Source organism: Rattus rattus, chromosome 11 (genome assembly GCF_011064425.1).
Source record: "Rattus rattus isolate New Zealand chromosome 11, Rrattus_CSIRO_v1, whole genome shotgun sequence".
NCBI classification, from domain to species: domain Eukaryota; kingdom Metazoa; phylum Chordata; class Mammalia; order Rodentia; family Muridae; genus Rattus; species Rattus rattus.
In genome coordinates this window covers 72140040-72164930 of record NC_046164.1, presented here as the reverse complement: position 1 = coordinate 72164930, position 24891 = coordinate 72140040, and the positions used below count along the sequence as shown (strand labels likewise).

Below are 24891 nucleotides of genomic sequence, written 5' to 3'. Positions count from 1 at the left end.
CCAAAATGGGATTAAAAAGATAATGTAGGGGCTGGAGAGATGGCTCAGTGGTTAAGAGCACTGACTGCTCTTCCAGAGGTCCTGAGTTCAAATCCCAGCAAACACATGGTGGGTCATAACCATCTGTAAAGAGATCCGATGATCTTTGCTTGTATACACACACACACACACACACACACACACACACAGAGTTCTTTAAGATATTAACTTCGTGTATATGAATAATTTGCCTGTATATATTTCTGTGTTTCTGTGTACCTCACTGGTGCCTGGTCTTCACAGAGGCCAGAAGAGAGCATCCAGAAGAGAGCATTGATCAGATCCCCTGGAACGGGAGTGGGGTTACAGATGGTTATGAGATGGTTCTGGGTTCTGGGAATCAAACCAGGGTTCCCTACAAGAGCAGCAAGTGCTGAACCACTGTTATACAACACTAGACACCCCGGCACTTTTTTTTTTTTTTTAAAGAAAACAACAACAACAAAAGTGCCACTGGGGGCTGGAGAGATGGCTCAGCGGTTAACAGCACCCGACTGCTCTTCCAGAGGTCATGAGTTCAATTCCCAGCAACCACATGGTGGCTCACAACCATCTGTAATGAGATCTGATGCCCTCTTCTGGTGTGTCTGAAGACATCTACAGTGTACTTATATATAATAAATGAATAAATTAAAAAAAAAAAACAAAGCAAACATGACCTAGAGTCAGGTGAGATGGTACAGGTCTTTAATCCCAGCACTCAGGAGGCAGAGATTGTTTTCTGTGGAGTGCAGCAGACTGAGCTGCATGTGAAGCAAAACCTTGAACTAAAAAAAAAAAGTGCTTGGGGTTGGGATTTAGCTCAGTGGCAGAGCGTTGCCTAAGCCAAGGCCCTGGGTTGGGTCCTCAGCTCCGGAAAAAAAAAAAAAAAAAAAAAAAAGAAAGAAAGTGCTTTAAAAATCTGCATGATTTTATTTTAATTTTGTTTTGTTTTGCTTTTCTTTTTTTTTTTTTTCTTTCTGTTTTTTTCGGAGCTGGGGATCAAACCCAGGGCCTTGCGGTTGCTAGGCAAGCGCTCTACCACTGAGGTAAATCCCCAACCCCTGTTTTGCTTTTCAAGTTAGGGTTTCTCTGTGTAGCCCTGGCTGTCCTGGAACCTCTGTAGACCATGCTGGCCTTGAATTCATAGATCAGTCTTCCTCTGCCTCCTGAGTGCTGGGACTAAAAGGGTCCATCACCACTGCCCAGCTTGATTTTAGTTTTATAAACCTGTCCTCTCCATTTTCTGTTTAATGCAAGATTAACTATGGCATCATCTTTTCATTCAGACGATGGTTCCTTCGCTCGACACCTTAAAGGTTCCCTTTCTTTTCCAGACAAGGTAGAGTTTAGAATTGTGTGTCCTTTCTTTTCAGGTGTGTGGCCAGAAAGTTCCTGTATTTGTGGATGCGAGTGACCTTTGGAAGAGTGACTCCTTCCAGAGCCAGGTACTGCTAGCTTAGATGCTGTGCTGCTGCTGAGCGTCCTCTGCTTTTGTTCTTTTTTTTGTTTTGTTTTATTTAAACATTTTTGGGCTGTAGAGATGACTCAGTGGTTAAGAGTACTGACTGCTATTCCAGAGGACATAAGTTCAAATCCCAGCAACCACATGGTGGCTCACAACCATCTGTAATGGGATTTGATGCCTTCTTTTAGTTAAAATATCTCTTGTCCCTTTCATTTCTTCATCAACGTTATCACCATCATCATCATTACTCTTTTTATAAAGACTTATTTACTTATTTATTATATATAAGTACACTGTCGGGCTGGAGAGATGGCTCAGAGGTTAAGAGCACTGTCTGCTCTTCCAGAGGTCCTGAGTTCAATTCCCAGCAACCACATGGTGGCTCACAGCCATCTGTAATGGGATCCGGTGCCCTCTTCTGGCCTGCACGTGTACATGCAGGTGGAACGCTGTACATAATAAATAAATCTTTTTTTTTTTTTTTTTTGGTTCTTTTTTTTCGGAGTTGGGGACCAAACCCAGGGCCTTGCGCTTCCTAGGCAAGCGCTCTACTACTGAGCTAAATCCCCAACCCTAATAAATCTTAAAAAAGAAAAAATAAGTACACTGTCACTGTCTTCACACACACCAGAAGAACTCACTATGTAGACCAGGCTGGCCCCTAGCTCAGAGTGCTAGGAATAAAGGTGTGCACCATCAGGCCCTGCACTTTATTATTATTTTAAAGTTACAGGTATAGGTGTGAGTATGTGGATTTGGAAGTAGCTGGCTTCAGTATTCAGAAGAGGGGCCGGAGCTGCACACACAGGACAGGAGGTTGTGAACTGTCAGGGCAGGTTCTGGGAACGGGATTTGGGTCCTCTGCCAAAAGCAGTACCTGCTGACCCTCCTCTTCAGCCCTAGGGTTCTGTTTTATAGTGAGCCTCACTGTGACTGTCACTGTGACAGGTGTGTTAGCCTCCTCCCGCCCCTTACTAATGCCAGCAGGCAAGAACAGCCCTCATATACCCTTATGCTGGAATGAGAATTTCATGCATATTCCTTATCTTAATGGGGATCTGAAGGAAACCAAAGCCCCACGACCTCTGGAAGAGAAGGAACCCAGGAGAAGCACGTGTGCTCACACGGGATTGCTGAGCCTGGCACGTAGCCTTTGTAGAGGGCGGAAACTTGTGGAATCGTTGATATTGGCCAAGGAGTTTCAGTGCAGAGCAAATCCCTGTGCTGCAGGCTCTTCCTCATCATACTGTACACATCAACATACGTGTTAGGATGTGTAAAGACAGCCACTACCCTCTGCTGTAACTTTTGGTTGCATTAGTTTTAGCTACAGCAGAGAGGAAGGTGCAAGAGGGAGTCACAGGTCACTCCATGTATGTTCTGGCCACCTCTAAAAGTCAGACCATCCTCAGTGACCAGTGTTTGTGGGGTGTTTATCAAAACCGTAGTGCCATCGTTTGTGCCTTCCAGGCACCCTTTCTTTCCCAGCTTCTGGGTCACTCTTGTCTGGTGGTTTCTCTCCTGTCTCTTTGCTCCTTCTAATGCCTCCTCCTTGGTTTTTCTTCATTGAACTACCTGACAGCTTTGCACTGCTGACTGTGCACCTCCTAACTGTGGTCCTTTAGTGACTCCCAGTGCATATCCTTAGCCCAAACCTATAGCCCCAACACTTGCTTCACAAATATGACACTTCCATTGGGTACCACACTTAGTAAGTCCAGAATGAAGTTTTTGTTTTTTTATTTGTTCATGGCTGGGTTTCACTGTGTGGCCTTGGTTGGCCTGGAACTTACTCTGTAGACCATGCTGGACTGGAACTCAGAGACCCAGCTCCCTCTGCCTTCCAAATGCTGGGATTGAAGTACACCCCTAGGCTTGGCTTCAGAATGAAAGCTTAGTACCTCCAATAAGCCTCCCTGATGAGTGTTCCCTATCCCATCCTCCAATTAGCATGAGCAGGTTTCACCCTTCTGGGTGCTTAAGTTAAAAACCAGACTGGGGACAATGTCTTGCTTTTGGAATTGTAGTTGGATGGTAAGAGGAGGACCATGTTTTGCTCTAGAGGGTTTTGGAGTCCCATGTTCAGGGATGCATTTGAAGGCTGCCAAGGGAAAAGGTATATCAGATTGTGTGATTTGGAGGAGAATGAGGAAAATGGCCAAGCATATGGAAGGAGCAAAAGAAATAGAGGCTCTTACTTTGGCTAGTAGGTCCCTTCCCAGCTAGAAGATGGGACAGGGTGTACCGCCAGGAAGGAGTGGGTGAATGCCCTAGAGATACAGCTAAGGGATTGGTGAGGCAGGTAAGGCCGTCCTTCCCCCTACCCCAACAATAGGGGAACAAAGAGAAGCGAGTCCCTAAAATTCCATCAGAAATGAATAGATGGTTTTGGTGTCTGAAAGGAAAGAGATAAATCACCCTGATATTGTGATATCTACCTGAGGCTTCTTGTTGGAGGTGGCAGTGGTGAGGCTAAGGGAGCCTGGGCCCCCTCAGTCATTTATGGCCAGACCTAGAAGGTCAGCTGAAGGATGATCCGGGCTTGATGTCCTCATGCCTCAAGGGACATGGAGTCAGTCAGCATGGCATCTTGGATAAAGTCCCAGTGGCTTATAAGGGTTCGGACATGTCCCATGTCCAGTGACCTGCTGGCCACATTTAAAACAGGGACTTGGGAAGCTAGGAACCTGTTGCTATAGCCACTCGAAAAGCCTTGACTAGCATGTGGTGTTTTTGTTTTAGGGCTTTTTTTTATCTCTCCCATGGTACACCTTAGAAGTCAATGCTAGAGGGGTTGGGGATTTAGCTCAGTGGTAGAGCGCTTGCCTAGCGCAAGGTCCTGGGTTGGGTCCCCAGCTCCGGGGAAAAAAAAAAAAAAAGAAGTCAATGCTAGATTCTGTCTGTGGAATTAGGGATCCTGTCTCTAGATATTTAAAATTGGCCCTAATATCAGGAAAAATTAGAAGAAAAGTAGACTGTAAGGAGTTGTTTTCCATCTGGGATTTCTGGATACAGATTGGTGTATTGTAAGATGGCCTTTATAAGGTGGTCTAGGAATTGGGATGGGCTTTTGTCTTCATAATTTACTGCTTTAAGGGTAGCTGTATAGAGACTAGCAAGTTATACACTGACCCCTAGCAAGGATGTCCTTGGGTATTGTAATTCCATTCAGTGTCCTTGTCAGGAACTGCCTCAGCCCTCCCCCCCCCCCATGCATGGGTGGCATTAGTTTGGTGATTTCGTTTGCATATGCCCTAGCCTGGTCCCAGACTCCCCTGCTGTCCTCAGGGAGAAGGTTGCTGGTGAGAATCATATAAACCTCATAGAAGGTGAGGTTGTAAGATTGGGTAATGCACTGGAATTCTTCAATAAAGGTGAAGGTGAGGTTGTAAGATTGGGTAATACACTGGAATTCTTCAATACAGGTGAAGGTGAGGTCGTAAGAGTGGGTAATGCACTGGAATTCTTCAATACAGGTGAAGGTGAGGTCGTAAGAGTGGGTAATGCACTGGAATTCTTCAATAAAGGTGAAGGTGAGGTCGTAAGAGTGGGTAATGCACTGGAATTCTTCAATAAAGGTGAAGGTGAGGTCTTAAGATTGGGTGATGCACTGGAATTCTTCAATAAAGGTGGAAGAAGTAGACGTGTAGGACCCCAATCTCTTAGTGAGAAGAGGACATTTATCCTGACCAAGCCATCCACCACAGCAACCTGCAAAGGGAGAACTGTGGCAGGTTTAGGCTGGTTAACAGGACATAAAGGTGGTCCCATGGCAGAGTGGGAGTGAGTATAGCGGAAAGACTAAGTGCTGCGTGGGCTGAAAGTGCCTGAGAAGATTGATTTGGGTGGCCTGGTGCTGAGGGAGGAGAAAGACTGAAGAGGCTGGAGAGGGAAGAAGGGACTGTGGTTGAGGGAAAGAAGGGGGAGGGAGGCTCATTAGCATGGTTGAAAGTAGTGGAGGAATCATCTGGCTTGGGCTTCATTCTAGGAGGAGCTGCTTTCCCCGAGGTTGGCTTAGGCCATGTGGTCACTTTTTTTTCTTTTTTTTCGGAGCTGGGGACCGAACCCAGGGCCTTGCGCTTCCTAGGCAAGTGCTGTACCGCTCTTGTGGTCACTTTTAATCAAGATGGGAGTGACATGACATGGCAGAGTCTATCCTTTCCGACCCCAGGAAAGATAGCTGTAAGCCATGTGGCTGCCTCCATCCCAGTGGGATGATAGCAGTTAACATGGCAGCAAGCCACGTGCTTCCTTTAACATTAACATTACCTATGTGTAGATGTTTAACTGTCAACCCCGGTCATGTGAGGCTTTTTTTTTTTTTTATTGAGTATTTCTTAATGTGAGGCTTTTAAGTTAACCCTTTTGTAACAGATTTTGCTGGTGTTTTTAAGCATGGGTACCGCATGCTTACAGACCTGGAGGTAGGATCTATACTGTAGCAGAAGTTTTAGGAAGTTAAACCAAACCCAGAGACTACGAGATCGTAGCTACAGCTCCCACTGTGAAAAGTCTGTCCCTTTATTTTGGTTTGCTCTCCTTTCTCTGTCACAGTCCAGTGGCTCGTCTGATAGGGGACAGAGATTGTAGAGGAAATCTTTAAACAATCATGTGTTGGTCTAGAGGAGAGGGAGCCATACCTCAACCTTAGAAAGCACAAAATAACAATCAAATGACCCTCGTATCTAAAAGACACCAGAATCCATGTAAAACAATCCAGTAAGCTGAGACCAAAGAAGGCTGAGAGTTAGGAAAAATTTGAGCCCCGACTACAGAGGACACTGCAGAAGGGAGCTGAGCGACGCCCCTGCCAGCAGAGAGTGTTGGGAGTTCATGCACCCTACAGCTGGCCCACTCCATTGCTTTCTTCCTCTCCTGCTAGTTCTGCCTCTTGGTTTCCACAATGCAATAAACTTACACATGCATCAAGAGTAACTTAAAAGACAGACCACATACAGGGTGACGTGGTGGCTGGGGAGACCAGACCAAAACAAACAGGGCTTGGAGTGAAGAAAAGAGAAATAAGGAGTGGGGAATCTTTTTTTATTTCTCCAGTCACTTTCCCAAATAATCTTAAGATCTGGGATGCCGTCAGATGGCCCTTTGTATTGATTATCTAAGGAGAATTGAGCTATTGCAAAAGTGACCACGTTTAGGGCCCTCCAGGTCAGGTGTCCGGTGGAGCGGCATCCCAAGGGGTAATGTGAGGGTGTAGAAGACACCATTCTCATGGGTGAGAGAGAAGGAAAATGTCACTGCAGCCTGTAGTGTCCAGTGTCCCCAGAACTCAGGGAGGACTACACAAGGAAGAGAGAGTCGGTGCTTGGCTTTTGTAGAGGCCAGAATGTGAGGAAAGAAACCAAGCTCTAGGAGGGGAGGGTGATCCCAGCCACAGGAAAGGTTTAGGGAACAGAGTCAAAACAACCAGGACCTAGGAGAGCTGTGGGATTACAGGCAGCTTTGAAAGGAAGGCAGGAGAAGGTGCAAAGTAGCCCACTTGAACTTAAACAAACTTCAGGATTGCAGCTCCAAGGTTGGAGGGCAGGGTTAGGTGAAGAGGACCAGCCTTAAAGACCATGACTGGGGTACCTCCTCCAAGAGTGCCGGAGGGTGCCATGTGCTCAACACTTACTTCCTTGGACTCAGGGAAACGTTTACACTGACTGAAGAGGAAGCCTACCTAAGAGCTTCTGGTAGATGCTGAGTCTGTGGTCTGGAGATGAGGGATAGGGTCCCATTGCAGCTCAGATGCGTCCCCACCCACAGAAGGGGCACAGGCACCAGGGGAGCTATCTGAGTTATGGAATCAATGTAAGTGTTGCAGCTCCGAGAGGAATGGTATCCTGGCAGTTGGGAGCCAAGGAATACCACAAAGTCACACTGCACAACAAACCTCACACAAGAGATTGGGAGGGGAAACCCCAGGATGGTGTCTGCCTCTGCTCAGCTGAGAAGCAGCAGGGAGCTGGGCCGAAGACAGGGTTTGTATAGCATTTCTTAGGGGGTGCGGGGAGCTTTCCAGGGTGGGAATTGGTGGGATTTCAAGTCCTGAGCTGGGGCTGGGACTGGGACTGGGGCTGGCCGTAGAGCAATTCGAGTGTTTTGTGGTTGGAGGTCCTTGGCGAAGAGCCTGGCCACACAAATAAATGACTGGTATCAGAGTTTGAACCAGTGATGGCTAAGTGGAGCTGAACTGAGTTTCATTCCTGTTTCTTCATGTATCTTTCCCTTCTGGTCTTAAAGCCTTCAGGGACCTCCTCATCCCAGCCTCATGCATGGTAGTGCACACTTTTAGTCCCAGCACTCAGGAGACAGAGGCAGGTGGATCTCTGTGAGTTTAAAGCTAAGCCTGAAGCAAGTTCCAGAACAGTCAGATGCTATAGGGAAGCCTTGTCTTAAAAACAAGCAACTGGGCTGGAGAGATGGCTCATCGGTTAAGAGCACTGACTGCTTTTCCAGAGGTCCTGAGTTCAAATCTCAGCAACCACATGGTGGCTCACAACCATCTGTAATGAGATCTGATGCCCTCTTCTGGTGTGTCTGAAGAGAGCAGCATTGTACTCATATAATTAAAAAAACAAAAACAACAACAACAATAGAAAAAAACCAACCAACCAACCAACCAAAGTAATAAACCAAAAACAAGAACACCCCCCCCCCAAATAGAAACAAAACAACAACAAAAACCCCAAAACTCTGGCGTGACATTTTGAGACGGGAACTCCAAAGATGCAGTTGAGTTTGGTCAGCCAGTGTTTAACAGTGGCCGTGAATCTTGGGAGGAGAAACATGCCAGTCACCTGCAGAATTATGGGAACAGAATTGAAGCAGAGTGATGACAGGCCAGCTTTATGGCTTACTTTGATGGCCTCTCTGGCATCAGCACTGACACTTTTGTTTTTCTTTTTTTGAAACAGGATCTCAATATGTAGACCAGGCTGGCCAGTGTGGATCAGGCTAACCAATCTTTTTTTTTTTTTTTTTTTTTTTTTTGGTTCTTTTTTTCAGAGCTGGGGACCGAACCCAGGGCCTTGCGCTTCCTAGGCAAGCGCTCTACCACTGAGCTAAATCCTCAGCCCCCAGGCTAACCAATCTTAACAAAGATCCTTCCTCTGCCTCCCACGCTGGGGTTAAAAGTATTCATCACCATATCTTTTCTTTCTTAATTTTTTCTTGAGCATGCATTTTCTTTCTTAATACATCTTTGGTCTCTTGCTATGGTTGTAACTAATCCTCCCCAGATTTGAACTAAATTAGCTTATGTGTTCCTGTTAAGGAGTAGTACTTTATTAGTATAACATTTATATTTGAAATGTAATTACCACTTTTTAGTAATAAAAACTTTTTTTTTTTTTTGGTTCTTTTTTTTCGGAGATGGGGACCGAACCCAGGGCCTTGCGCTTCCTAGGCAAGCGCTCTACCACTGAGCTAAATCCCCAACCCCATAAAAACATTTTTTAGTGTAGGGGTAAATAACAACAACAAAATAACAAAATAACAACAACAACCATTCCGTGCCAGAGCCGGCCACTCTCTGTCCCCAGTGGTCTCCTCATGTAGAGACCGCTAATCTCGAGGCTCTCCTGTTGCGAACTCTGCTTACATTCCCAGCCAGACTCGGCCACCTCTGACCCAGAGCTCTCAAAATGTCTCCACCTGACTGGCAACTGGCGGGTCACTACCATGCCAGTCCCATGCATCCATACGTGCCCCATACCTGTCTCTTGAACTCAGTTGAGTTGTTGTGTAAAGGAAAACACCACACAAACTTAATTTAGAATCAACAGGTGACTCAATCACTGGGCGCAATAGCTAACATCTTGATTAGTAAGCCATACTAAGTTAGATCCTCCGGTCACATCCTGGCAGATCCACCATCTGGAGGGGAGGGGAGAGTTCATTACATCCTCTACCCCAAGCTCTCCTGGACCAGTGATTTCCCCTGACACCTTTATTCATAGGGGAAGGTCCTTGCCACATTGGTGGCATGGTAGCACATACCTGTAATCCCAGCTTTTGGCAGGCTAAGCCAGGAGAATTAGGAATCTCAGCTAAGATGATTGTGTTTAAGAAAAACAAAACACCGGGCCTGCTTGCTGTTGCCAGGTATGGTGGCAAACTCTGTTCATCCTACTACTCTGGAGGCAGAGGCAGGAGGATCTCTATGAATTCAGGGCAAAGCTGGTCTACATAGTGAGACTCATGATTTCCAGGTTACACAGAGGAACCCTGTGTCAGAAAACTAAAAAGAAAAAGTGGGGCTTGCCCTCAAGCCCAGGACTTTGGCTCAGTCTCGGGAGCCTGCACTGCTGCACGCGTCTTCACACACAGTTAAGAAGAAACGAAAAGTCTCATATTTCATCTAAAAATTCAAAAACTGTTGGCGGTTACAGTCGTTTTAAGTTTCTGTTGTTAAGTTTGTGTCTGATGTGTGTGATTGTGTACATGCCATGATACATGTGAGGAGGCCAGAGGACCACTTCGTATAGTCACTTCTGTTTGCAGTTGTCCCGCTTCTGGCTTTTATCTATTGAGTCATTGTAGTCTTGGTTCCCTCGTGGCGTGTGAAGATTTAGCTTTCCCTGAGTATCTGTAATAGTCAACGTCCTTGGTGTGGTTGGTGGCCTTGGTCCTGGTGTATGTCACTCTGAGCTTGTATGTCAGCCACCATGCTTTGGTGTTTTCCTTGAGAAGGGAAGGGCAGTGGGAAGGGAAGCTGACTGGACAGATGTCAGCCCAGCTGCCTCACATGAGCTTTCTGATGTCCTCCATCTCCTTAGGCTTTTCCATGAGCAGAAAATACTACAGAAGGTCTTTGGAGAGTGGAGGGAAGAATGGTGGGTCTCCCAGAGGGAGTGGAAACTCTGCGTTCGAGCTGACTGTCACTACAGGTGGGTTTCTATGTCTCGTTACTTTATGCCTGTTGAAATACAGATTTTACACTGTGTCAAACAATTACTCAGTGTCTTGTTTCTGTTCCAAAGGAGTAAAGTTTTGAATTCCTCTCTAGCTTTTTAAAAATCCTTTTGAGGGTAAGTATATCCTTACTTTTTTTTTTTTTTTTTTTTTTTCCTTTTTTTTTTTTCGAGCTGGGGACCAACCCAGAGCCTTTTTGCTAGGCAAGCGCTCTACCACTGAGCTAAATCCCCAACCCCAAGTATATCCTTACTTAATTTCAGTTATGCTGTGCACACACATATGCGTGCTCTTCTGGTTCAGAAAAAAGTGTTGGCCATGCTGAGGACTTGGGAGTTTTACTCACAGATTCCATATATTTCTAAATCTGAGAGTTTTGTTTTGTATAGTGATTGGTTCTAGCATATTGATTATGATGAAGAAAGGGGGTGTCCCACATAGACATTTGGAAAATAGGCTGGGTCAGGTAGCTGAACGAGAGAGTAAGTAGTTAATCCCTAGCACTAAAAACACAGTTTAAAAACGAAAAGGATGAAAGAAGGATCTTTTATGCTACTCACATTTGCAAGGAATAATTGGAGAGAAAAGTAAAATTACATCAAATACCCATTTTAGGGCAAGTGAGATAACCTAGCAGGTGAAGATATGATGCCACCTGATGTCCCAGAACCACATAGGAGAGAGCCAGCTCCATTCTGCACATTGTCCTCAGACCTCTACACTTCACTGTGCTCCAAACACCCAGCACACGATAACTATGACAACACAATAAAGTTTGTTTTGTTTTGAGAAAGGGTCTCTACATAGTCTTAACTGTGCTGTAACTCATGCTATAGACCAGGCTGGTCTAGAACCCACAGAGATCCACCTGCCTCTGCCCCCCAAGTATCAAAGGACTCTACCACCACACCTTTGGGTACAAAATGCTTTAAAGATACATTTTTACAGATTAAAAAGCAAAACAAAACATTATACACACGTTTGTAAGATGAGATCTACCTGTAATTTGCAATTAGTTCAGATTAAAAAACAGAGCTCTGTGGATTTTGGAAAGCAAAGTTGCTTGGCTTGGAGCAGTGAAGCGTCTCTCCTTTAGTCACATTCTGCTGTGTGGAGAGTGATCCCTTCAAGGAGAGAAGTTTCACTGTGGTTGGAGGAAATGAATTTAGTGGCTTACAGGGCTTGATTGGCTTAGGATCTTGGATGTCAGTGGAGAAAGTGTGTCTGATGTCAAGCCGAGAGGGGTGGGTAAGAGTGCCTAACACTGGAGCACAGCGGGACGGGAAAGAACTCCCAGTGCTGTGGAGAGAGGGAAGCTGGTGGTGTGTTAAGCTGTTGTATATGTACAGGGGCTTTGCTGCATGTATGTCTATGCACCATGCACACAGAATACATCAGAAGCCAGAAGAGGGTGTTGAATTCCCTGGAATTGGAGTTACAGATGGTTGTGAGCTGCCATGTGGGTACTGGGGACCTCACGCAGGTCCTGGAAAAACAACCAGTGCGCTTAAACATGGAGCAGTCTTAAACATGGAGCAGTCTCCCAGCCCCAGTTATGTTCTTAGATGGTTCTAACATCAAGGGTCAGAACAGCCCATTACTTCCAGAGAAATCCTGGTGCTAACCCTAGGTACCACCCACATGCCGAACAACCGTAATCCCCGTTTGCATTTCTGCTCCTCAGATACTACTTGTACAACCTGATTTTCCAGAACTGGAAGTCCTTTGTGTACCAGCAACGGGAGATGAGGAAGAGGTTCCAAAGAGCCGAGCATCATGGTGAGAGAGGGGAGAGTGTGTCTCAAGATGCTTTAACGCTCTCCCAGGACTTCTGGGAAGGGGTGTCGCCTGGGTGAGGAGGAGACGTGCTTGATTTCCTTTCTTCCTGGTGATCAGATGCTGCATCTACATTTTGTGTAGTTTGGCATCTGAGGCTCTTTAGGCAGAATGTGTGAGCTGACTGGACCTGGCCTGCTGGTTTGCCTTGAACTCAGCCAAGTACAACTGCTCTCCCCTAGTGTAGACGTCCTCCCTTCCCTGTCTTGGTGTGTGTGTTCACATCTGCCTCTGTGAATGTGTGCTGAAGTTCTGAGCCTTTTGTTGAAGTCATGATTTGCAGGTGCTTTCTCCTAGTCTGTGGTTTGTCTTTGTATCTTTTTTGTGTCTGTTGAAGTTCTTTCTTTGAGAAGTTTATATCTATTTCTTTTGTGTGTATTGAATGTTTTGCTGCATGTACGTCCATGTGCCACCTGGGTGCCTGGTGCTTATAGAGGTCAGAAGTGGGCATCTGTTTTGAAACAGGAGTTAGTTATTCATAGGGTTGTGAGCCGCCATGGGCGTGATGGGCATGAAATGCGGGCCTTCCACAAGAGCAGTCAGTGCTCTTCCCTACTGAGCCATGCGCCAGCCCTATTCAGAATCTTTTAGATGGGGTTGTTTGTGTTCTTACTGTTTTGAGACTTTTGTTTGATTTCGTTCTGGTGCTGACGGTATATATTCTAAGGCAAGCACAATGTTTAAGACTCAGCTATTTGGAAGGCTGAGGCAGAGGTCATTTGGACTCAGGAATTCAATGGAAGACTCCCTTCTTAAACAGCGGTGTGTGTGCATGTCTCCCTCTGTGAATGGACGCTGGACTTCCGAGACTTTGTTAGTCATGATTTGCAGGTGCTTTCTTCCAGTCTGTGCTCGTCTTTGTATTATTTTTAACTTTGATATTTAATTGATCTATTTTTATTTTTGGATTATATTATTAAACATCTTTCCTGTCATGTCTGAGAACTCTGTAACCTAAGACCACAAAGATTTTCTCCTGGAATCTCTGAAGATTTGTAGTTTTATACATAAGCTTTGTGTATCTTGCAACCTTGCTAAATGCATGTTTGCTCTAGGAATTTTTCTGTAGATTCTATCTTTCAAAAGTTTTTTTTTTCTTTTTTCTTTTTTTCGGAGCTGGGGACCGAACCCAGGGCCTTGCGCTTGCTAGGCAAGCGCTCTACCACTGAGCTAAATCCTCAACCCCCTTTCAAAAGTTTTTATTTTTATTTTATGTATGTGACTGTTTTGCCTATGTATATGCATGTGCACTACATGTATGCAGTGCCTGTAGAGTCGATGAGAGAGCTTCAGGTTCTCTGGATGGTGGTTGGGAGCCACCATGTAAGTGTCGGGAATTCCTGGGTCCTCTGCCAGGATAGTTAACTAATGGCTGAGCAGTCTTTCCAGCCTCTCTATTGTTCTGTAGATACTCAGACTTACTGTGAGTCAAGACAGTTGTCTTTTCCTTTCTTGACCTCCCCAGCACTGGGATTAGAGGTGCCTGCTGCCACAGCCAGCTTCTCAGGGGGTTGTGAGGGGTCAAACTCAAGCCTTCATGCTTGTACCACAAGCAGCTTGCTGACCAAGCATCTCCCCAACCACCTTCCCTCCTTTTTATGGTGACACAGGGTCTTGGTAAGTTGCTCAAGTTCAATCTTGTGATCTCCTACCTGAGTCTCTTGAGTGAGCTGAAATTATTTCTTTGTTAAATGTTTAGTGAAATCTGATAAGGTCCTCTATACCTGGATTCTCTTTGTTTTAGCTTGACTTCAAGCTTTAGTTACCTGTAAGGTGATTTATTCCCACTTTATTAAGCTTCCGAGGAATTGGGTGATTTTAATATGATATCAGATTTATGAGTCAATAGTTTTCTGTTATTATATTATGCAGAATAAACCCTTCCATCTCAGGTTGGTTCACGTCGTTGTTGTATTGTAGCCATAGGAGGTAAGCAAGGATGTCAAATAACCAGCGTCTGTGTCCATGGTATTCTCTATGGCTTTCCTGTCTCCAGTGCCTTCCTTGATCTGTAGTCCTGGCATTACTTCGAGCTTACTTCTGCAAGCTTTGGTTTGGATTTGGCCTTCTCTATTTTCTTTTTTTTTTTTTTTTTGAGACAAGATCTCATTATATTCAGCTCTGGTTGTCCTGGAACACACATAACACTTAGCCATCTCTCCATCTTGTGTCTAGATTTTTAAAAACTATGTATTTACTTTTATTATTATTATTATTTTTTTTTATAAATTTATTTTTTAAGATTTTATTTTATTGTATGAGTACACTGTAGCTGCCTTCAGACACACCAGAAGAGGGCATCAGATCTCATTACAGATGGTTGTGAGCCACCATGTGGTTGCTGGGATTTGAACTCAGGACCTCAGGAAGAGCAGTCGGTGCTCTTAACCTCTGAGCCATCTCTCCAGCCCCCTATTATTATTTTTTTAAGATTTATTTATTTAGTATATGAGTACACTGTAGCTGTCTTGAGACACACCAGAAGAGGGCATCAGATCTCATTACAGATGGTTGTGAACCACTATGTGGTTGCTGGGATTTGAACTCAGGACCTCTGGAGGAGCAGATGGTGCTCTTAACCACTGAGCCATCTCTCCAGCCCTTATTATTATTATTATTATTATTTTTTTTTTTTTTGGAGCTGGGGAATCGAACCCAGGGCCTTGCGCTTGCTAGACAAGCGCTCTACCACTGAGCCAAATCCCCACCCCTATTATTATTTTTAATAACAGGCAACATCTAGAACTCACAGGGATCTGTCTCTGTCTCCTGAGTGCTGTATTTAAAGACCTGCATCTTATTATTTTTTTTTTTTTTGGTTCTTTTTTTCGGAGCTGGGGACCGAACCCAGGGCCTTGCGCTTCCTAGGCAAGCGCTCTACCACTGAGCTAAATCCCCAACCCCTGCATCTTATTTTTATGTATATGTATGTGCATATGTGTACGTGAGTACCCCTGGAGGCCAGAAAATGTCGTTCATTCACCTGGAATGGGGTTATCGTTATAAGCTTTTCTTTTTCTTTTCTTTTTTTTTTTTTTTAAAGATTTATTTATTATATGTAAGTACACTGTAGCTGTCTTCAGACACACCAGAAGAGGGCATCAGATCCTATGACAGAAGGTTGTGAGTCACCATGTGGTTGCTGGGATTTGAACTCAGGACCTCTGGAAGAGCAATCTGTGCTCTTAACCACTGAGCCATCTCTCCAGCCCGTTGTAAGCTTTTCAAAGTGGGTACTGGGAACCAAACCGGGGTCTTCTGGAAGAACAGTACTTGGTTCTTTTATTCTTTAGTCCCAGGATTTGGGATGCAGAGATAGAAGAATCTCTGTGAATTCAAGGCCTGCCTGGTCTACATGTAGGACACACAGTCTACACAGGACAGCCTAGTCTACATGTAGACTTACAGGACAGCCAGGGTTACTTAGAGAGACACCAAAAAGGGGAAGGGAGGGTGGGTGCACCACTCTTTTTTTTTTTTTTTTTTTAGGTGCACCCCTCTTAATCAGTTAGCTATCTCTCCATCTTGTTTTTAGATTTAAAAAATAGCTATATTTATTTTTATATTTTTAATGTATTGGTGTGCCAGCTGATGGTGGCGCACATCTGGAATCCCAGCACTTGGGAGGGAGAGACAAGTGGATGTCTTAAGTTTGAGGCCAGCCTGGTCTACTAAGCAAGTTCCAGGACAGCCAGGATGCAGAGTAACCCTGTCTCAGAAAGCAAATGAACAGGGGCTGGGGAGATGGCTCAGTGGTTAAGAGCACCGATTGCTCTTCCAGAGGTCCTGAGTTCAAATCCCAGCAACCACATGGTGACTCACAACCACCTGTAAGGGGATCTGATGCCCTCCTCTGGCGTGTCTGAAGACAAGAGACTCACATAAAAACTAAATAAATATTAAAACAAACAAAGAAACAAAAAAGAAAAGGTCTCCTATGACTCCTAGGCTGGCCTTGAGCTTGTTTTTAAAAATTTCTTTTAGATAGCTGAGAACCTGGCTTAAAAAGGGGTTTTCTGAGTTATGTCCTAAGACACACTTCTCTTGGAATTAGAAAATTATTTTATGGGGTTGGGGATTTAGCTCAGTGGTAGAGCGCTTGCCTAGCAAGTGCAAGGCCCTGGGTTCAGTCCCCAGCTCTGAAAAAAAAAAAAAAAAAAAAAAGAAAATTATTTTATGTATGAATGTTTAGCCTTCAGATAGTATGTGCAACATGTGTGTGTTTGGCATACACAGAGGTCAGAAGAAAACACTGGATCCCCTGGAACTGGAATTACAGACTCTTGTGAGCTACAGTGTGGGTGCTGGGAACTGAGCAAGGATCCTCTGCAAAAGCAACCAATGTTGTTAACTGCTGGGCTGCCTTGCTCCTCAGGCCCTGGCCTTGAACTCTTTCAGCTAAGGTTTCCAGTGTACTCCATTATGGTGACCGGATGCTATTTACTATGACTTCAGTTCTTTTACTATTTTAAGATATAGATTGTCTTTGGTTGGTTGGTTGGTTGGTTTGGGTTTTGGTTTTTGTCTGTCTATTTATTTATTTCATGTATGTGACTACACTGTAGTTGTCTTCAGACACACCAGAAGAGGGCATCGTGTCTCATTACAGATGGTTGTGAGCTACCATGTGGTTGCTGGGATTTGAACTCAGGGCTTCTGGAAGAGCAGTCAGTGCTTTTAACCACTGAGCCATCTCTCCAGCCTAGTTTTTATCTTTTTTGAGACGGTTTCTCTGTGTAGTCCTGACTGTTCTAGAACTCATTCTGTAGACCAGGCTACCCTGAACTCACAGAGATCCACCTGCCTCTGCCTCTAGAATGCTAGGGTTAAAGTTGTGAGCCACCAACATCCTGGTTGCATAGATGGTTTTACATTGTAAGTGATGTGCATTTTTATGGTGCCGTGTCTCCTGCTGACTTCCTTGTTATTTATAGTTATGATGGATGAGGCTGAAGGTAAAAGATTGTCTCCACGCTTGGGAAAATGGGTGTCACTGAACTGCTTTGCAAGGCAAGCGCGAGGACCTGAGTCTGATTCCTTACCACCCATGAAAAACACCAGGCATGCTTCCACTCCTAGCATCGGGAAGTGGAAGCAGGAGGATTCCTGTGGCTCTCTGGGTTAGCTAGTCTAGTTTGATTGGTGAGCTTCAAGTTTACTGAGAGGCCCTGTCTTGAAATATAAGGCCAGATGTGGTAGTGCATACCTTTAATCCCAGCACATTGGGAGACAGAAGTAAGCAAATTCTGAGTTTGAGGGTAGCCTGATCTACCTTCTAGAGGGAGTTCCAAACCAGCCAGGCTACATAGAGACCTGGTCTCAAAAGAACAGAAGGAGGAGGGACCAGGGGTGCAGCATAGTGGGCAGAGTGCAGTTTACCTTTAAAAGCTTAAACATCACCTCTTGTCACTTGAGCTGTCCTGAATCTTTGCTCATTTTGTAACACTACACAGTATTTCCAGCAGAGGGCACTTGCAGGCTGGAGAACAGATACTGGCTTTGAAGATGGGCTAAGTACGAAGGTCTTTGAGCTGGTATCATAACCAAAAATAATATATTCCTCACACCCTTTAAATGTTTTCTTACATTGTGTATTTGTTTAAATGTGTGGGGCTGCTGTATGCCATGCCTGTCCCGTGAGAAGTCAGAAGACAGCCTGCAGGAGTTACTTCTCTCCTTCTGTATGGGCTCCAGAGATTGAACCCAGACCACAGCCTGCAGGAGTCACTTCTCTCCTTCTGTATGGGCTCCAGAGATTGAACCCAGACCACAGCCTGCAGGGGTTACTTCTCTCCTTCTGTATGGGCTCCAGAGATTGAACCCAGACCACCAGGTTTGGCAGCAAACCCCTTACTCACTGAGCCATCTCACTGTCCCTCTCTACCCATTTTATTTTGTTTAGACTTTATTTTCAGTTATGTTTATGTGCCTGTGTCTGTGTAGAAAGGCAGATCCATCCTGGAGCTGGAGTCACACGTGGTTATGACCTGCTGCCCAGTGTGGCTGCTGGGAACTGATCTGGACCTGTGCAAGAACAGTAGACGCTCTAACCGCCGAGCCATCCCTCCAGTCTGGTTTCCACCTTCTTAATAACGATATCTCTTTGACGTCTCCAGATATGAAACAGAAGATGCGCCACGCCTGGAAGTCCTGGTTAATCTACATGGTTGCTCGTAGGACCAAACTTCGCATGAAGAGCACTGCTCTAGAGTTTCAGAGGCGGAGTGTCTTACGGTGCGTGTGGGGCGCCACGGGTCAGCACACAGCATTTTACCTCGGCATTGGTGATGCTTTAGTTCACGCATCTCAGCACAGTGCCTAGAACACAGGTGATACCTGTAAATACCCATTGGTTGATAGCATTCAACTATAATGTTGAATTTTTATATAATCATGATTAATTCTAATTAAGTGCTTATAGTATTCTAAGCCTTGTTAACTTTGTGTATATAATTTATAGGTAGGGATGTGAGCCAGCTAGTCTTATGTCAATTTGACACAAGCTAGGATTGGTTATCCAAAAAAAGGGGACATCATTTGAGTAAACACTACCATAAGATTGGGCTGTAGGCAAGCTTGTAGGGCATTTTCTTAATTAATGATTGATGGGGAGGGCCCAGCTCATTGTAGTTGGTGCCATCCCTGGACTGGTGGTCATGGCTTCAATAAGAAAGCAGGCTGAGCAAGCCATGGGAGCGAGCTGTAAACAGTATCCCTCAGAGGTCTCTGCATCAGCTCCTCCCTCCACGCTCCTTTTCTGTTTGAGTTCCTGTCCTGACTTCCTTCATTGATGAACCACGATATGGATGATTAAGCCAAATAAACCCTTAACTTGCCAGTTGCTTTGGTCATAGTGTTTCACCACAGCAATAGAAATACCAATTAGGATGGTGGTATAGGGGAGTGAATGTAGGGTCTATCATATGGTTGATAAATACTCCACCATTGAGCTATGTCCTTAACTGTCTTTTTTTCCTTTGTAGACAAGGCTGGCCTTAAACTCACAGATATCTGCCTATCTCTGCTTGTCTCTCGAGTGCTGGGATTGAACCAAATTCTACCATGCTCAGATCCTCAGTTGTATTTTTACTTCTTATTTTGTGTAATCTGGCCCTGAATTCTCTCTGTAGCCCAAACTTGTTAGTATTTGGCTTTCAGCCCTCTTGACTCAGCCAAATAGTTGGGGTGACAGGTCTGTACCCACAGGTGGGGCCGTGTATGTGTTAAAATGCAACACATTTTATTCAATTCTTGGCATAAAATATAAGTACATTACTACATACATCATCATGTACAGTAAGGCTCAGAAAAGTTGAAGGACTTTTCTAAACTCTTGTCAATTTATCATTGAAAAAAAATGAGGGCTCACTGTCTGATGCAGCCACTATACTGCCTCTCACCAGGATCACTGTCCACTGCAGTCACTGCACTGCCTCTCACCAGGATCACTGTCCACTGCAGTCACTGCACTGCCTCTCACCAGGATCACTGTCCACTGCAGTCACTGCACTGCCTCTCACCAGGATCACTGTCCACTGCACTGTGCACACTGTCATTGTAGTCACTGCACTGCCTCTCCCCAGGATCACTGTCCATTGTAGTCACTGCACTGCCTCTCCCCAGGATCACTGTCCACTGCAGTCACTGCACTGCCTCTCCCCAGGATCACTGTCCACTGCAGTCACTGCCCTGCCTCTCCTCTCACCAGGATCACTGTCCACTGCAGTCACTGCACTGCCTCTCACCAGGATCACTGTCCACTGCAGTCACTGCACTGCCTCTCCCCAGGATCACTGTCCACTGCAGTCATTGCATTGCATCTCACCAGGACTCACTGTTCTCTGTAGCCACTGCTCTGCACGGCATCTCACCAGCATCACACACACAGAACAAAGTTGTCAAAGACCAGCTTTGACATCCAAGGTAAACTGAGGTGGGGTGTGGAGTTGGCAATTGACTGGGACCAGTGAGAATGCTCCTTCGGAGGCCAATGAAGAATTCCTTTGGGGACTGTAAGAGGCCAGTGAAAAGAGAAAGAAAAAGAAAAGGGGAAGAAAAGAATCACACACACACTGGATGGATGAAACAAATTTCAATTTCCAACGAGCAAGCTCCAACTACTTTAGATACATGCATATATACATGTATATGTACATATATTCATACATACATACACATTTGATGAATGGAGCAAAGTTCCAACAACTTCACACACACACACACAGAGTCACACACAGTTACAAATTGAGTGGATAGATCAAAGCTCCAACAAGCAGGCTCCAACTTTATTTTTTCTCCCAGCAGAACCTTTTAAGCAATATAAAATTACAATGTGATTATATTCTATTTTTCCTCTAATGAATGATTATAAAAAACAGTATGTTCCTTAATACCTTTACATGAAAAAAACAGTACGTAGTGCATGTTAAAAAAAAAAAGAAAAACAAATGATTCCTAAGAACCCACATACATTTGTAACTAAGTAACTTATAGATTAACAAAGTACGAGCAAGCAAGATAAATTTCTCAGCAAGTTTTTCTTACTGGCGGGCAACAATTTGTGGTTACAAAGAAAGGATCAACTATCTTATTTATGGTAAAAAAGAATCTTATAAAAATCTTAAAAGAATTACAAATCTACCTTTATATAAAAAAAATAAGTCACTTCTACTTTATTTATTTTTTCTTTTTTTTTTCGGAGCTGGGGACTGAACCCAGGGCCTTGCACTTGCTAGGCAAGTGCTCTACCACTGAGCTAAATCCCCAACCCCGTCACTTCTACTTTAAATCCTCAGGGTGCATTAACAATTTATTACGTGATATCAGGAATCTGAGGGCAGAAGTGAGTACAAGAAGTTAATCATCACCTTGATCTTGCTTTAGCTAGAAGGCAGCTAGTGCTGGTCAGGCAGCCATTGTTCTTGTTCCCTGACCTTAGAGAATCCCTAGCTCAACTTCAAATTGTTCCCTAAGGTTTTCTACATCAGAGCCACTAACAAAAACATCTTAACTAGCATCTCTAACAATCTATTTTTCCAAATGCTTTCTGAGGGTGGTGGTCATTGCTAACAGGCTGCATTTCTAAGTTCTGCCCAAGAGTGGTGACTGAGTCACTGATCTATCCCAGCAGCAGTGCTTGAGAAAGATCAAGTTCTGTTATGGTGAGTGCCAGAGAGTCTGCCCAGTGAGGGGCTGGATGCCCAGTAGCGTTTCCGTACAATTCTTAGATTAAGATAACAACAGAGCAAAACTCCACAGTCCTCAGGACATGAGTCCTCGGGGTTCTGCCTCTCCAAGGCACCCATCATGGCTATGGTACCTGGTAGGCCCAATTCCGTGAGTTCTAAAGCCATTTGTTGTTCCCTCTGCATGGCCCTTGACACAAAGTCTACTTTGACTCTTGATTCATGTAACAAAGCCTCTTTGTAACTGGTTCTGTGCTTTGCCCCTGGTGGTTCTCTGGGTCCTGAATGTCAGTATTTAAAAGCTCAGGAGATGGGTTCTGAGTACAGCCTGTTAGCTTTAAAGCTACACTTACTTAGCTCTGAACTAACGTGCATCATTGAGTTATTTCAGTTCTCCATATTTCTTTTTTCTCTTCTGTGAAATGGGTTTACCATTAGTTATCAGATAATACCTGTGACTTAGTTAGCAGTGTCCAGGATATCTGCAGACAGAAAGAATTTTTATCTTTTTATTTAGTGTATGTGCATGTACGTGATGTATGTGCATGTGTTAAAGTGTGATTGCACATATATATGAAGATGGTTTCTTCCTCAACTTCTACTTTTATTTTGGATACAGGATCTTACTATGTAGGCCTCGATGGCCCCAAACTCATAGAAATCGTCCTGCCTCTGTCTCCCAAGATCACCACCATACCAGGCTCTACCTTACTTTTTAAGACCGGTTCTCACTGAACCTGGAACTCACCAATCAGCTGGGTTGGCTGGCCAACTGCTGAGCTTCCAGGGAAGCCTTTTTTTTTCTTTTTTTTTTCAGAGCTGGGGCCTTGCGCTTGCTAGGCAAGCGCTCTACCACTGAACTAAATCCCCAACCCCCCAGGGAAGCCTCCTGACTCTAGTCCCCAGCATGGAGGTTACAGAGCTTATGTGGACGGGTCTCAAGCTTGCATAGCAAACACTTCACCATTTGAGCCATCTCCCCAACCTTAAGAAATTATTTAAGTAAAAATAAGGTATTTAAAATGTACTATTGTAGCTATTGTTTTAAAATGTTTAATTAGTGTGCAGCTCTACCTTCATCATCCGTTTTTGTATTATGAGTTTGTTAACTGTATTTTTATTGAGGAATTGATGTCCTGGCACTGCTTGGGTGCTGAGCACTGCGTTCCTAATTTTGTAAGTGCTAAGAGAGGAAGAGCGCAAATAGCTGTAGATGTGACCGTGAGCAGTGGTCTAGGAAGGAGAGGCCTTTGTGAGTAGTTGTTTCACTGTGTTTGCCTTGTTCTGTTCCTTTTAGTGGGCAGAGATAACTTAGTGTCTGTCCCATAGCTTTTTCTAAAAGGTCTGTTTTTATTTTATGTGTATGGGTGTTTTGCCTACCATGCATACTATGCATGTTTGCACACCACTGTGTGTGCCTGGTGTCTGTAGAGGCTAGAAGAGGGCACTGGATCCCCGGGGCTGGAGTTCCACATGCGTGTGAGCCAACAAGGTGGTGCTGGGATTCAAACTCAGGTCCTCTGGTGGAGGAGCCATGGCTATGAACCTTCTGAAACCCATGTAGGTTGTTTGTTACAGCAGAGACAGCTGTTTCTCCCTGCCGTTTTTCAACAGCAAATGAGAGGAGGTGGCTGCAGTAGGAGGGAAGGCGGGAGAGATCCTGCAAGCTTGGACCCAAACGCCATTGTTCTTTGTTGTCAGATATTCCCATGACGCCTGAGTTTTAACTGTTGGCAGCTCCTGTTTTTGAGAACTGAATTGTGTAGGCAGAGAAGCAGGGCATGTCTATGGTGCTGTGCGGCTGGGACTGTTACTCAGTAGAGAGCCTGCCTGACATGCACACTAGTTCCTGGCTTATAGACCTTCATTTTTTTTTTAAATTACAATTATTTGGGGTGTGAGAAAGAGATGATGCATGAGGAGGTCAGAGACAACTTGTGGAAGTCACTTTTCTCCATCTACCACGTGAGTCCCAGGGATTGAATTCAGGTTGTCAGACTGGGTGACTTGAGCTCAGTTACCCACTGTCCTGAGGATGGCAGATTGACTTGTTTTCCTTTGCAGCAGTAAGTCAGCAGGTGTTAGTTTAGAGATGGCATTGTGGGAGAGGGAAACTCGGGCTAAAGTTCAGAAGCACTGGTTTAATGTAATTCTCTCTTCTGGGGGTTCCTCCAACCCCAGACTGATTCCATCTTTGAATCGCTCTTCCAGTTTCTGGTGGAACAAGTGGAGGTGGCGACTAGGACGAGTCCATGCAGAGCAAGCTCTCCACGCAGCGGCCGTGAAGCACAGGGCCCTGAGCCTCCAGCTGCAGGTTTGTCTGGTATAGTCAGGCTGTGGTGTTCTAGGACTATGTAGTTAGCAGGAAGTCTTCTCTATGCTGTGCCCATCCTTCACACTGCTCCACACCTTCTACACTGCTCTCCCACCCCACCCCAGACCCCAGCCTGCACTCCCAACAAGCAGCAGCAGAGAGAAGACTTCCTTTCAGGGGATCTGATGCCGTCTCGCCTTCACACACACACACACACACACACACACACACACACACACACACACACACACACACACACACACGCACATGCACGCACATGCACACACACACACACCCCCGCTACCCCAACACAGAATAAATAGTGCCAGGGAGATGGCTCAGCGGTTAGGAGCACTGGCTGCTTTTCCAGAGGTTGAGTTCAATTCCCAGCAACCACATGGTGGCTCACAACCATCTGTAATGGGATCCGATGCCCTCTTCTGGCATGAAAGTGTACATGCAGACAGAATACTCATTAAATAAATAAATAGTAAAAATTAGTTAATTTAAATAAATAAAAATAGAAGAAAGAAAGAAAGAAAGAAAGAAAGAAAGAAAGAAAGAAAGGAAGGAAGGAAGGAAGGAAGGAAGAAAGGAAGGAAGAAAGAACTCACTCCAAGTTGGGGGTGGGGGCAGGGATTTATTTTATTTTACATATGTAATTTTTTCCTTCATGTATGTTTGTGTATGTGTACCATGTACATTCCTGGTGTCCATGGAGGACAAAAAAGTCTTGGTTCCCCTACTGGGGTTGCAGATGGTTGTGAGGAGCCATGTGGGTGCGGGGAATAGGATCTAAGTCAGGATTCTTAACCACTGAGTCCTCTCTCCAGGCTCAGATTCTGCTTGTTTTGAATGTGACTGACAGACAGGATTTGCTCATGGAGAGATTAAATCTGACTCCTGGCTTTGGCTGAGCAAGTGCAGCAATGGAGTTGCCATTTACTGACATGGGACCACCGAAGCAAAGCGACCTCGTGGGAAGAATTGGGAGGAGCTGAGCTCTTCACTCTGAATGCTCAGCCTGGTCCTTCCTTTGAGTTGCCACAGAGAGGTACAGACAGATGCTAAGGAAGCGTTTGGAATGCTGAGAACGGGTCCAGGCAGGAGCATACCATGGTGAGGCCTTGTAGGAGGACGGCACTCAAAGCCAG

The 24891-nt window shown here is 44.9% G+C and overlaps 1 protein-coding gene across 1 annotated transcript in view; it reads left to right on the top strand.

Annotated features, from left to right (window-relative positions):
- Sfi1 (SFI1 centrin binding protein) overlaps positions 1-24891 on the top strand; it is a 64210-nt gene that overhangs the window by 7719 nt on the left and 31600 nt on the right. Inside the window, exons 4-8 of the mRNA XM_032915932.1 lie at positions 1395-1466; positions 10267-10377; positions 12087-12181; positions 18355-18472; positions 23635-23737. Coding sequence (XP_032771823.1) covers positions 1395-1466; positions 10267-10377; positions 12087-12181; positions 18355-18472; positions 23635-23737 — 499 coding nt within the window. The remainder of the gene's footprint in view (positions 1-1394; positions 1467-10266; positions 10378-12086; positions 12182-18354; positions 18473-23634; positions 23738-24891) is intronic.